Here is a 13,052-nt window from a genome sequence, read left to right on the forward strand (position 1 = left end):
TACACCAAATAAATATCCTGTGTTAAGTTACCGCTGACTATGTACACTATGGTCTCGCTTCATTGTGTTGCGAAAATATGTTGCTAAAATTATGGTCTGTTTTGTGTTCAGCCAACATGGCGGACGACTTCGACGGCAGAAACGAGTTTGGTGGAAAAGGATTCTACGATAATTTTGGCGATGCTCCTAGGTAAAAATCATCAAATTTCCTCGTTGTAGAAATTTTATAAAACAAACTCGATTTTGTTCCTTAGGGATTATGGTGGATCGTACGGTGGAGGAAGACGGCGTGGTGGAGGAGGTGACCGAGGGAATCGCGATCGCGGTCCAAGGCCACTTCCGACAGAGCCACCTTTCACTGCATTTGTAGGGGGACTTCCCCCAGAAACTGTCCAAGGAGATCTGGATCGCATTTTTGCAGATATTAAGGTTAGTTATCGTACCGATCAAAGACCAAAAAAGGCCCTAGTTTGAATAGAGTTGATGCTCCGATCATGATTTCTATAATAACCCACGCGTGCTCTCCTTGCAATGTATATGTGCAATGATTCTCTCGATTCTTTACCTTCAAACTGCATGGCTTTACTTTCGGTGTAGGTTTTGCTCGGGCGTTAAAGAGAGCGAAGCTGTAGTGTACTTGCAGGTCAGATGCTTTTCCATTCAACATTGACATTGCTGTCAATAAGATTTACAAGCTTATTGATCTCACAACAACAGTGTTTTATACAAGCTTAACAAAAAACTTATAAGTCAGCGATCTCGTTATTCAGATAAAGTGCTGCAGCAAACTCTTGCTAGTTAAGTTTGGCGCGAATACTTCGTCACATTTTCATTGTTTCTCTTTAAATATTTTAAGGCGTGGATAACGTTGTCTTCTTTTACAATAATCATGGCAACGCATGCAAGACACATGCAAATATAAAAGGTGTTGAGGAGTGGCAAGGTATTCTGCATGAGTATTCTGCAGATAAATGAAATTGCTTAGAACTGAACCTGGTTAAATCCAAGGTTTTTTTTGGATGAGGGAAAAAGGTGTTTATCAGAAACAAGGGATGTCATCTATTACTTCATTTTTAAATTCCCAGGGGGACTTTAAAAGTATTTTCCTCATTAAAAGGGAAGGAGGTGGGTGAGCAAATGATCGGTGAAGGTTTTAGTGTACAACTGCAGCTCTAAATGAATCCTTGCTTATTTCCACACATGATCAATGTCATCGACAGGGACTGGGAGTCACAATCACATTTTTGTGAGTTGATGGTCCTTTAATAATTAATCATGATACTTCTTCTGCAAATTATTTATGGTCAAAGGCAGATAAATGACCCCTATTTTTTTTAGTCGTACCAATTTTAAATGGTCTCAGCAGTTCCTTAGATTTTAAGTTTTGGCTATATTTTGTCTTGAAAAAGTTCATGGAATAGAGTTGCTTTCAGGAAGGTAACAAAGCAGGGGTCTATTGCCGTGCTTCCAAGTAAAAATGCAAATTTTCTGATGGTTAGAAATGGTAGTTTTGAATTTTTGGCAGAATGTTTGCATTGCTACAGATGCCATCAATGGAAAACTTGTGGGTGAATTTTTGGGGATCCCCCTTTTCAAACAGACCTTACTTTCTGTCTGGTTCCCTCTATTTTTAGGCTTGCCCCCACCTCCTCCTCCTCCTCCTCCTCAAATCTCACAAGCTCTCGCCTATTAATAAAATAATGAACAGTCTGTAAATAATGGCTTGTCAGTTGTAATGCTTGTTCAATGACCTCTCAATAGACAAATTTGAGGATGATAAATATTTTGATTTTATTGTAGGAATATATCAGAAGTGTTCGATTGGTGAGAGATAAAGAAACTGATAAATTTAAAGGTACCATAATAAAACATTATTTTTAAAATTTCCTGGCTCTTCTCTTGAGGTGAATTATAAAAAAACAGATTAATTTGAGTCAAATATTAATTTTTTAGTCTACTGATCAGAGAAGGTTGTGAGTGATTTAAAACTGTGACTCAATCCCTTTTGCAGGTTTCTGTTATGTTGAATTTGATGATCTTGCTGCTCTTAAGGAAGCGTTATTGTATGATGGTGCAGTAAGTACACACATTTACATTGATTGGCTAACCAATAGTGACTAAGATCAATTTTCTCCTAACAATATCAATACATTGTCGACAGATAAGTTATGAGAATTAATAAAATCATCACCCAAGTAAAAATGCCTTGATCTTCTTACAAATTCTCTCAACTCATTCTTTAAGGAAATGTATGGAGATGAGTTTGGAGAATTTGTATGTGGATACTGGGGCTTACAGGGTTAACATACAGTTTATTGTCATTTGGTGAGCTTGGGTTGCATCTCTGAGCTGAATAAAATTGTGGCTAAGCCATTGCCAAAAATAATGGCTGGTCAACAATGACAATGCCCGGCTAGAATGGCAACTTGACTGGCCAAAAACTACACTGGCCAGTCATGTTGACCTTGGGTGTTGACCGGTCATGAACACCCTCATTCTTGGCCAAACAGCCAAATCCACACCTGTAAACTTAGATTTTGGTCTCTTTGTTTAAATACATTATTGTACAATCACATTCATAATTAGAAAATTTAGCAAGGATAAGTTAATTTTTTCAATGTTTTGACTGACAAAAAATTTCTTTGGCCAGTCATTGTGTCTGGCCACTGTCTGAAAATTATTTTGAGCCCTGTAAGCACAGGTAGTGTTCATGGCAGTCCTGACCTACCTTACTGTTAATAACACCAAGCACCACCAAAAGTAAAAATGACTGGTAAACAACATACAGTGTGTGCCAGGAACAACATCATTCTTAGGGTATTGTGCAGACAAGAATATGGGCTTCTTCAAATCACGCCATTTATGATGAAATTCTGGCTGATTGAGTTGCCTGAATTTCATTTACTCCAGTGCATTGCAGGTTTGTCAGCTGAGTTGTCAAAATAAGTGCCCAGTCCAGGGATATTTTATTTAAAAAATGCCATCTGTAAAGAAATGCTAAGCAGAGTAGCCAGCCGGAAGTAACCAAGAAGGCGACGATTTTCACTGGCAGCCTGCTACTTTTGACAACCCTGCATTGGAAAGTACAGGAATACTGAAGGCCCAGCAATATCTTATTATTATTATTTTCAAGAGTAAAAGGAAGAGATCAAAACTATCCCCCAGTGACCATGACAGGCTTCACTGCTTTGGTCCTGAGCAAACAGGATTATGTGACAGCTGGTTTATCATGGATATTGTTATTGTACTTAAGCCTTATATATTCACAGCACACCCAAACCTTGCCCCTTAATTGCCACTTCAGGGTATACACCCCTACAAGAATTCAAAGAAATACCTTCTGGACAGCCTTCTCTGCTATTCATGCCATGTGATAATGTAACTAAAATTTTGTTAATATTAGGAAATTGGCAATCAAGGAAGATCTCTGAGAGTTGACATAGCCGAAGGGCGCAAAGAAGGTGGGCGTGGCAGAGGTGGAGGAAGAGGAGGACGAGGTGGAGGGGGATATTCTCATGGTAGGGGTACAAATAGTTACCTACTGGTATAAAATATAAGTTAAATAAAAATAGGTTAAATCCTGCATAGAGAGATTTCCTATGTTAGCTAGGTTTAGGCAATGGTGAAAAGGGATGAGGGGTGGGACCAGGGGAGGGGGAAGGGGGTGAAATTGGACAGCTGGTGTCAAGTTGTCAGAGAAAACAAATAAATTTTTTCCTTACTATCAATACACAATTTAGGGAAAAAATATTATTCTGAGGATAATATTTTAACGAAATGATCATCAAAGAGATAATGCTTTGATCTTTTATCAAGTTCTCTCAACTAATTCTGTTAGGAAATGTATAGAGATCAGCTTAGAGAATTTGTATGTGGATACTGGGGTTTAAAGGGTTGATGCAACACTGCATATACCTGACCCGATTTTCTGTTTCTTTTTAGGTGGATATGGTGACAGAGATGGACAACATGGTGGACGAGGTATTTAAATTCGTTACTCTTTTAGCATGGCTGAATGGTCAGTGTCTCAAACTGATATTCTGGGTTCAGTTCCTGTGCATTTCGTGTATGGCTCAGATTCCAAGGTTCAACTGTGGTTCTCTCTTGCCACTTGAGGATCATTTATTGTAGATTATTAAATTTATTTGAGTGTTATTTAACTAGCTGAAGCAGCTTATTGCATTTCAACATTGAGCAAAAAAAATTTATGTTTTACTTACTTTTGTAAAGGTCACGTGCACAAGTTCAGAAAGTTTTAAACCCTAGAAGAATGGCCTAAAATTCAAAATAGGTATTTTACTAACCTAGTCATAGGCTCCACCCCGTACCCAGTTATAAGATGGATCTTCTGGTCATGGCTTGATTCATAACCAATAATTAGCCAGATAAAGATTGTTAGAAAGAACTTGTTGTATGTTTTTGATCACTACTTTGACATTTACAGGAGGTGGAAACTGGAGCAGCAGAGGAGGTGGTGGCAATTGGGGCGGTGGTGGAGGAAGCTGGGGTGGCCGAGAAGATGGCTGGGGTGGGCGAGATGAAGGAAGAAGATCTGGTGGAGGAAGATATGGTAACAGAAGTGGATTTGGAGGAGGTGATAGAAGAGGTCCACCACGGTCGGAGGAGTTTAGAGAACCTTCAGCAGGTAAGAAAGTACTCTAGTCTCTTCACTCTTTGAAGTAACCAAAGTTGAAACAATACATAGCAAAACACAAAACCTCCAAATTTCTTTACCATAAACTGCTGCCCTGGGCTTATACATTTTCTTAAGGGGTTTTTGGAGGGCATATAAAAGGAGGGGCTTATGATTTGAGGGGCTTATATCCGGAATAGAAAAAGTGCTTCAAAGCAAGCTATAGTAGTGCTGTTCAAAATATATTTTGCATTTACTGCTCTTTAATTAAGCCTCAAAAGGTCATAATAGATCAAATTCATTTCAATACAAGCGAGAGGGGGTCTTTAATCTGGGGGGCTTATAATCGGACATGTACAGGTTGTTGGGCTTGTAGCTGGGAGGGCTTATAAGTGTGCTAGGGGGTCTTATAAGCAGCAGTTTATGGTGTGTAAAGTAAAGAAAACATGTTACCATACCTATTTGCTACTGCTGTGTCCTGGCACATGAAAATCCCTAAAGATTCTCCATTTGGTGAAGCAGTTGTTACAGTGTTTTTAGAAAACATTCACATTTATTTTTTTCCTTTATAAAAATAGAGGAGCTTGCAGCCAGACCAAGATTAAAACTCCAGCCACGCACAGTGAAAGATCCCGTGAATGAAGTGGCATCAAGTGTTCAACAGATGACAATATTTGGTGGAGCAAAACCAAGAGATGAACATAAAACAAACAGAGAGGAAAGAGATAGAAGCGAAAGCAAATCAAGCCAAAGTAGTGACTAAAAAGGCAAGGTAAATCAGCATTGGTGCTTTATACCTGTGGCTAAATTTGCTTTCTCTTTTTGTTTGCTATTTTGCTCAATCATTCAATATAGTTTTGTCATGATATCACCAGTACAAGGTTTAGTAACAAAATTCATGCAACCAGGTTACATACTTTCAGTCACATGAAATCGTAGGTCACATGATTTTCAAGTAGACAAAGATGATTGGTGTTAGTAGTGTATCTTTTATCGTTGCTTCCATTCATTGAACTGGGCACTGATTAAGACATGGTACTTGCAATATGCATATTTAGTGATTCCTCAAAGGTACCCATTTTGGTACTAAAGTTCGTATTGCATGTCCTAATCCTGTAATTCTACTTCCACTACAGGAAAAATATTATTTTAATTGAGGACAAGACTGCTTTCTTGGATATTGAAAACATCAAAATCTGCTGCAGAAAAAACCCACAGCATTTTCATCTCAAGAGCAGCTCCCTGTTCAGCTATCCAATCAGTAGATTTGTCAGACTATTTCTACATTTCAAGGCTTGGTGTTACTTGGAAGTTGTGAAAAATCCATAGTTGATGATGACTTTCTGAAGCAATCCTTCTTTAGGACTGCTTTCAATGGTCATAGAACTGCAAGAGTTAAACATTATAAATTAATATGCATGTTTCTTTGTACTCTCTGTTGCTTGTTGGAATCATATCCTTTAGATATTATTATAATTCTTTGTGTACACTTGATTGTAGATTTATTCCTCCAGTCATTTTCCTTTCTCATATTTTGTTTATTAGAATTTCAGTTACAATCCTATACATTAAGTGACATAAACAATTTAACATTTTTCTTGAGGAAGTTATTAAAAATTGTCGAAAAAAATGAAAACCCTCTCCTGTTCATATTTCACTGTTGTGTTATTGACGATGACTTCAATTTTCTTCTCTCTTTGGGATATCGTAATAAAATAAATAATTGGTCACTTTGTTTTAACTGCACGCAGAATGAAAAATTATTGCAGTTTAAAAATTAATAGCCACAAATAAAGAGAAAAAAATATACACTTTTCTGTTTTGGGTGATTCTCTTTTTCAACAAAAGAGTGTTCCTGTATTCAATTGTCCCATTATGTTTACTTTTAATCTATATACTTTTACTGAAAATGTTAGAAACTCTCCTTGAGCTCGGTAGCCTGGGTCAGGCTCATTAATTTTTGTATACTTTAGTTCTATTGTTCATCAAAGCTTTTTCCTTCTAACTAGTAGACGTATTGACTAATGGGCACTATTCTCTGACTTAAAGATGGTCATTTAAGGGGTCATCAGTGAATCAGTAGTTTCAACAATTTTCTTTATGATGTACTGTTTAGAGAAGATGTTTCATTCTAAGCAATGGTCTGATGGGTTGATGGAAATAATGTTATTAGGGGCTTTTTATATGATACCATAATGACTTTCATTCCAGAACGAGTTTTGTCCAAGTGTGAAGCTTGTACTGCATTCACATTATAAAACTGAACGGCTGAGCCTAAGGTGTCTCGCTGAAATGTGTGGTTTTCATCCCATATCGGATACGCAAACACCACTCAACTCAGACTAAACAATTTGTGATTTTCAATCCAGAACAAAGCTAATTTTCAGTTGCATGATACCAGAATGGAATTCCGTACCAGAACGGGAATTTCATGCGGCCTGGAAGCCGGAATGAACTAATTCTAGAATGACCTGTAGGGGGATGGAACATTGCAATTCGGTATCATGTAAACAAATATAGAGAAATATAAGGAGATGGAATGAATTCATTACAGAATGAAAGTCATTCTGGTTCCATAAGAAGAGCCCCTAAGTCTGTTGACCAGTCAGAAACATTGATGTAATGTTAATGCCTATTAAAGTTGTTACCAATGATCTGATTTTGTGACAAGGTATTGAAAAAATGTATGTCACCCAGACAGGATTTTATGTGATGCATGTTCTAGGTAAGCAAGTCATTACGACTTGAAGTTGCTTTTTTGTGCATTTTAATGTTTTTGTAAAACAGAGTTGTGAATGGTGAAATCACACTGGTAAGAGTAGTGATGTCACTAGGATATTGTATTTAATATTTAAATATCCAGTGTCAGCCCTGTTCAGAAGAATAAACACTCTTTGTGAAAGAATTTTGTCATTTTTTACCTCTGATAATTTTAATTTATAGTCACATATAAGCTCATTAAACAACTCAAAGTTAGGTAGGGACACACGAAGCTCATGTTATTTGCCAGCAAGAGCCCACGCTTCTAGTGAGTTGTGTGGCAAGTGTTTGAAGCGGAAGGGAGCTTAAGTATTATAAAGGGCACGAAGGAAGGTAGGACTGTGCTATGGCAGTGCCGAGTGGCCGCTGGTGCCTTACTTTTGTTTTTGGGCAACTAAGAAATCTTAGCTTTTCCATTAAAGTCATATACCGGACACCCAGGTTTCACAGGTTCCAAGCACTGGGCTCCCAACCATGGTGGAGGAAGAAAGAGAAAGGAACTTCCCTGATCCTTTCCCCTTCGAGCAGATGTTTCTCTCTTTCTTGGCTTTAAGCAAATATTTTACAAAGCTGTTCGCGTTGCTTATTAGTGGTGAAGTTACTTTTTTCTTTGTGCCAGGTATAAAGAACAAACTAACTATGCCACTTGCAAGTAACACAAATGACTTTGTAAACGCTAAAAGCCAAGCAAGGGAGAAACCTCTGCTCACAGGGTACTTCTCCTTAGCTTTCTTCCACACCCTTCCCAATCTTGCACTTTGTAATTTACCGTTTCTCTCCTCCTTTTAGTTTGTCGATTGCCACACAGGGGCTATATTTCTCGTGTCACTTATAATTTTGCTGTGAAGGAAGATTAATTTTATGGTGGAAGAGTAAAATGAAATCAAAGTGCATTATGCAAAACCGAAATTTGTAGAGGGATGTTGGGTTTGAAATCCTTAATTTTTCAGGATGTACAATAATAATCATTTCCTCAACAAGCTTACTCCAGTGAGTTCAGGATTAACATTATGCCAGGGCTGAACCCCTAGGGGGCACTCCCCTATTTAGCCTATACAGACCTATACAGGTATGTGCCACTTAACAGGGTATGGTTTTCAGGGTCTTAAGTCTTAAACAGGGTATATAATATTATTTTAATTTCACTATTTAGCATCTTCAACTGCTCTGAGGCACACGCAACTCTGCTGTATGGCTACTACCTTACACATATGCACAACCATATCACCCGGGCAGTGGCAGCCATGGCTAGCTGTTTTGCCCTTGTTGGGGCTCATCAGCTTGGCATAGCAGGGACCGCGGAGGGGGAGGGGCTGGTAGGGCCGCGGCCCCACCACTTTTTTGCGCCCCCGCCCCCACTTCTAGCGCTAAAAAGAAAAATAATAATAGTACAAGTTTTTTTCCGTCTATATTCCGCTATATTCTCTGTATTTTCTTTAATTTCAAACGCCAGGCATTTTGTGGGGCTCCTGTGCTTTTCGCGGTAATTGTGCCCTGGGGCCGACTTGCCCCTTGATCAAACGCCATGCCTTGGCCACCCCTTCGCTTCGTTCGGCAGCGTGTTTTGTACTTCCAGCTCCGGCAGAGATTTTTTTTGGTCAGATTTATCAGACGAAATAAAGAAAATTACTAGCTTTTTCAGGCCAAACGAAGCTGAGTAGTTGTTTTGAGTTGATAACAGTTTTATATTTTGTCTTTCTCCTTTCGAATCAATGAAATATTCGATGGCAAGAAGAATTACATTACTTGAACGGTGAACACTAAACGGCCATAGTTAGAAATTTTTGAGATCACTTCAGTGTAGTATTTTCTATACTAAAATTGTAATCGCGTCTTTTCTTGCATTGAATCTGAACTGACCGTGTATGTTGGTCGTTTATTGAAAAAGTATTTTCAATTTGTCAGCCCTCCCACTTTTCACCTTGCTCCGCGGTCCCTGCATAGCTGTCAGGTCAATTAGCGGGGGTAAAAGTCCATGTCCAGTCCTTAATACAGACATTTGGTTATATATTACAACCACATGAAGATTGCAATATCTCGACCTGACCATGAAAATTGCTCAGTTATCGTCATGTCTCTGAGAGCCCCACTACATAATGCCTATTGTCATAAACCTAGCCTTGGTTGGGTCTGAGATGAAAGTTCTTATATAGGATTTCGCTAATTTCATGCATTTTTCCATTAGCTTACCTGCCTGTCAAAAAATTATCATTTATTCAAACAAAGAACCAAAAATAGGGGATATTCCCACAGCCAGACCGCTTCAATAAATCTTTGGTTAGTCTGTGCTCCGAGCCTTGTAGGCTGGTGAGCCTGTGCCACAACCTGCATAAACTGCTTCATATAGCAGGTATCGAATATGACAAATCTGCCATATTGAAATCTGGTGAAGGGTTTGCAGACAACGATGGTAAGCTGACAGATTTTTACCATTCAATCCATATTTGATTTATTTATTGAACAGCTCCATTTAAAATTTTTCTGATCGATTTTATGTTGGGTTATTTTATCTTCACAGTCTGCCATCTTCAACTTTCAAAGTTTGTTAACAGTGGTGCTTTTGTTAATCTGTACATGTGCTTACATTCGATCGATTTACCCTGCTCTCTTGGACAAGAATAAAACCGGGTAAGAAAACTCCTCTGCTTATGGTATTGACATTTCTGAGTATAAGATTGCCCTGTTTCACCTCTGTGTTTGGCCTTTTAATAGTGCACAATACAGTTCACCACTACATTAAAAGATTGTTGTGTGATGACGTGGAAAAAACTACGATCTACGCCTTTAGCCCCGGAAATTAATTGCCTCTTTAGTTCAATCAAAGTAAGGCGTTTTTCAAAAACTGCAGATATAAACCACACGACACACGATATAAACCTCTGGTACAATTAATTTTGAGTACCGGTTACACTCTGTATTGGCCGGTATGAGTATGTTGCCTGTCTGGAGGGACTGGGCCCCCATCACTCCAAAATCAAGGAAAAGGCCAAAACACCTCATCCTTGATTTGGATGGGCAAGGAGATGGGAGAGGGGGTCAAATTTTTCTATCTATTTTGTCCCAGATTGCAATCACAGACAGAATAAACTGGAACAGCCAGCAAATCCCCCTTCCCCCAGAGGATGAAGCCCTCCAAAGGCCAAAATGTGCCACTTTCCCATCCTTGATTTTGGTGGGTAGGGGGATCTATTAGATTGTAGCCTGCATGACAGGCATTGCTAAGAGGAGGGGGAGAAGAGAATTCATGCAGGCATGCTAACATAATGGGTGCGGAAGGGAGGAGAAGGCTTGCAAGAAAGCCATTGTTTCTGTCATCTCCCCATCATTAGATCCACAAATCTGAGTTATCTTAAGAAAAGTTGGCAGGTATAGAAAATCATGGTATGTGAACCACATCTTATATTATCTTTTCTCTCTTCAGAGAAATGAGTAAAACAAAACTGCATTTCTGCCTTTAATTTGTTTTTAACAGTTATGATTTTTTTAAAGATCCCTTTTTCCTTAGGCAACCAGATCTTTTATTCAATTAGCCATTTGAGGTCACATCTGTTTTGTTTTACTGTTGACCTTTGCCTCAGATTATTCCACTGCATGAATGTCACTACTTTAGTAATGGAGTGGAAATTGAATTACACTTATTCTGTACAAATTAATAGTCTGATACATGTATCTCATTCTTCTCCAAGAAAGGCTCACCCATCAAACTAAGATGTTGAGCAAATATTCAATATCCATTTTTACCAAATTGCTTACATATTTTACATCAGCCTAGAGTTGTTAGGATCTCACCAGGGTACTAATTGAGAACCAATATTCAAATTAGCATGGTTATGATTTCTACCACTCTGATGGACACGTAATTAACAAATAGCAATGTGCATATGCTACAAATCTGAGTGTAAAAAAAAACGGGTCAAACAATGTCCTTGCAGGCATTCCTTTCCCTCTTCCCTCACATACCCATTGCATCACCCTTTATCTTCCCCTTTAAATGCCTTACATTCAGGCTGTCAGTTACTGTACTGTAATTTCTGTAATAAGCCCCTCCTTTATTTTAAGCTCCCATTTTTGTTAAGCCTGTTCCCATTAAAGGGTAACCATGGCTGATTTTTCTTTGTTACACAGCCTGTTGGGAATATTCTGGAAGGCTGCAAGAATAGGTGAGACTGGACTACTGTTAATTTTTCTTCCTTTAGCCCACCTTAATATTTACCAGTTTGCATCATTAATCAAGTGTGTGGTCAAATGTGACGTCTTAATATTTTTAAGAAAAGGATTAAAAAATATTATATTGATTTATTGAGGTAATATAATCATACCAAAGATAGCCTTTGTAATTATCTAATTGAAACAAGTACAGCCATTCACATGTTGATTATGTGTTAATCATTTTATACTTTACAGCAGGGGCTCTCCTTGTTAAGCCAAAAAGGGTTTGTGGAGAGTTCCTACTCTACTCTTCCTATCCTGTTGTGAAAATGTACCTATGTAACTGACACAATTTGTATCCTCAATCAATCAATCTTTTATTTCACGCTGGATGGATTTTGGCTGAAAATTTAGACATCATGCAATTATTCTTTATCCTGCTTTATATTGTGTTAGAAATCTTAGTAAAACTATATTTAAAAATAATTTTGAAAATCATGAAGAATTCTGTTAATGGAGGTTTATTAAAAATCTGACTACGTATTTGATACTCTTTCCCTTAACTCTTTTCTGTAGGTGAAAGAAAAAGTCCTTATGTTGCTGTTTGCTGTATAGCCATGGCCGCAAGCATTCTCTTTTGGCAGTGAAGCAGTGATTTATTACTTGTATCTATCAGTGGAATCGATGAAAACATCAGCAGGAGTAAGAGGATAATTACATAATATTATACAGTAAACCAGGAAGGGAGCAAGAGAGACAAAGTTTAAATGAAAATTATGGAACATGTATATGGACAGTATTTTTTCAACATGAAATCTGCATTCTACAACTTTGTAAAATACTGGTAAACAGTATTATTTATCAGTACATCGTTTTTGTTTCTAATGGTAGTGGAATGAGTATTTTTAAATTCATTCATTAAACTTTTTTGTGGACTTGATATATTATAGGTCAAGCTGTTTTTTGATTGCTCAAGCTTTAGTTTGGGTTAAAATATGAAAAAGATTATACAGATGCTATCAGTGACTAGAGAATAATAAACATGTTTTAATAACAAACTTATCATCTTGACAAGCCAGGACATGAATGATCCTTCTAGACAAATAACTGTTATCCATAAAAATATTTCAGTTCAGTTTTCAAGACAAGCTAAGCAGATAGTTTATCCACTAGGATGATCGTCCTGTTTTCCATTTTAATACACACAGAAATAATATTGATGATGATGTCAAGTTCAGTAAAACAAGCAAGGTATCCTGTCCCAACGTGGTCAACATTTAGCTGACATGACAGCTTATTATGGTTGAAGATGTTATATTCTCTAACTCATTAATAATTCATAAAAAAGGAAATTAATGTTAAATGATTGTTTGAAAATCAGATGAAAAACTGTCATTTTTGCATCTTAATTTCTCCTTCTAAAATTATTCAGCATTAGACACAGTGTTTCATCACCAGATGAAACACCTCAAAGTTCATCACTCTACTGCACGTCATATTTTTAACTCTC

General features: G+C 37.7%; 1 protein-coding gene and 1 long non-coding RNA gene across 2 annotated transcripts; both read left to right on the forward strand.

Annotated features, from left to right (window-relative positions):
* The first annotated feature begins 63 nt into the window (after nucleotides 1-63).
* LOC140952068 (eukaryotic translation initiation factor 4H-like) lies at nucleotides 64-7,538 on the forward strand. The gene is made up of 9 exons (XM_073401482.1): nucleotides 64-190; nucleotides 255-429; nucleotides 1,801-1,855; nucleotides 2,012-2,076; nucleotides 3,404-3,518; nucleotides 3,943-3,981; nucleotides 4,445-4,645; nucleotides 5,212-5,405; nucleotides 5,770-7,538. Exons 1-8 carry the CDS (start codon nucleotides 78-80, stop codon nucleotides 5,394-5,396), a joined length of 948 nt encoding a protein of 315 aa, XP_073257583.1. The 5' UTR covers nucleotides 64-77; the 3' UTR covers nucleotides 5,397-5,405; nucleotides 5,770-7,538.
* A 2,377-nt stretch (nucleotides 7,539-9,915) lies between these two features.
* Nucleotides 9,916-11,557, forward strand: LOC140951741 (uncharacterized). The gene is made up of 2 exons (XR_012167316.1): nucleotides 9,916-10,021; nucleotides 11,519-11,557. It is a non-coding gene; the product is annotated as an uncharacterized lncRNA (long non-coding RNA).
* Nucleotides 11,558-13,052: the final 1,495 nt, after the last annotated feature.

Source organism: Porites lutea, chromosome 11 (genome assembly GCF_958299795.1).
Source record: "Porites lutea chromosome 11, jaPorLute2.1, whole genome shotgun sequence".
NCBI lineage: Eukaryota > Metazoa > Cnidaria > Anthozoa > Scleractinia > Poritidae > Porites > Porites lutea.

What these genes read in the sequence shown, in the direction of transcription:
- LOC140952068 (XM_073401482.1), top strand. Translation starts at nt 78, where the DNA reads ATGTTGCTAAAATTATGGTCTGTTTTGTGTTCAGCCAACATGGCGGAC. An exon ending in TGGAGGGGGATATTCTCATG is followed by an intron (nt 3,519 to 3,942) that starts GTAGGGGTACAA and finishes GTTTCTTTTTAG; the next exon opens with GTGGATATGGTGACAGAGAT. An exon ending in TGGACAACATGGTGGACGAG is followed by an intron (nt 3,982 to 4,444) that starts GTATTTAAATTC and finishes TGACATTTACAG; the next exon opens with GAGGTGGAAACTGGAGCAGC.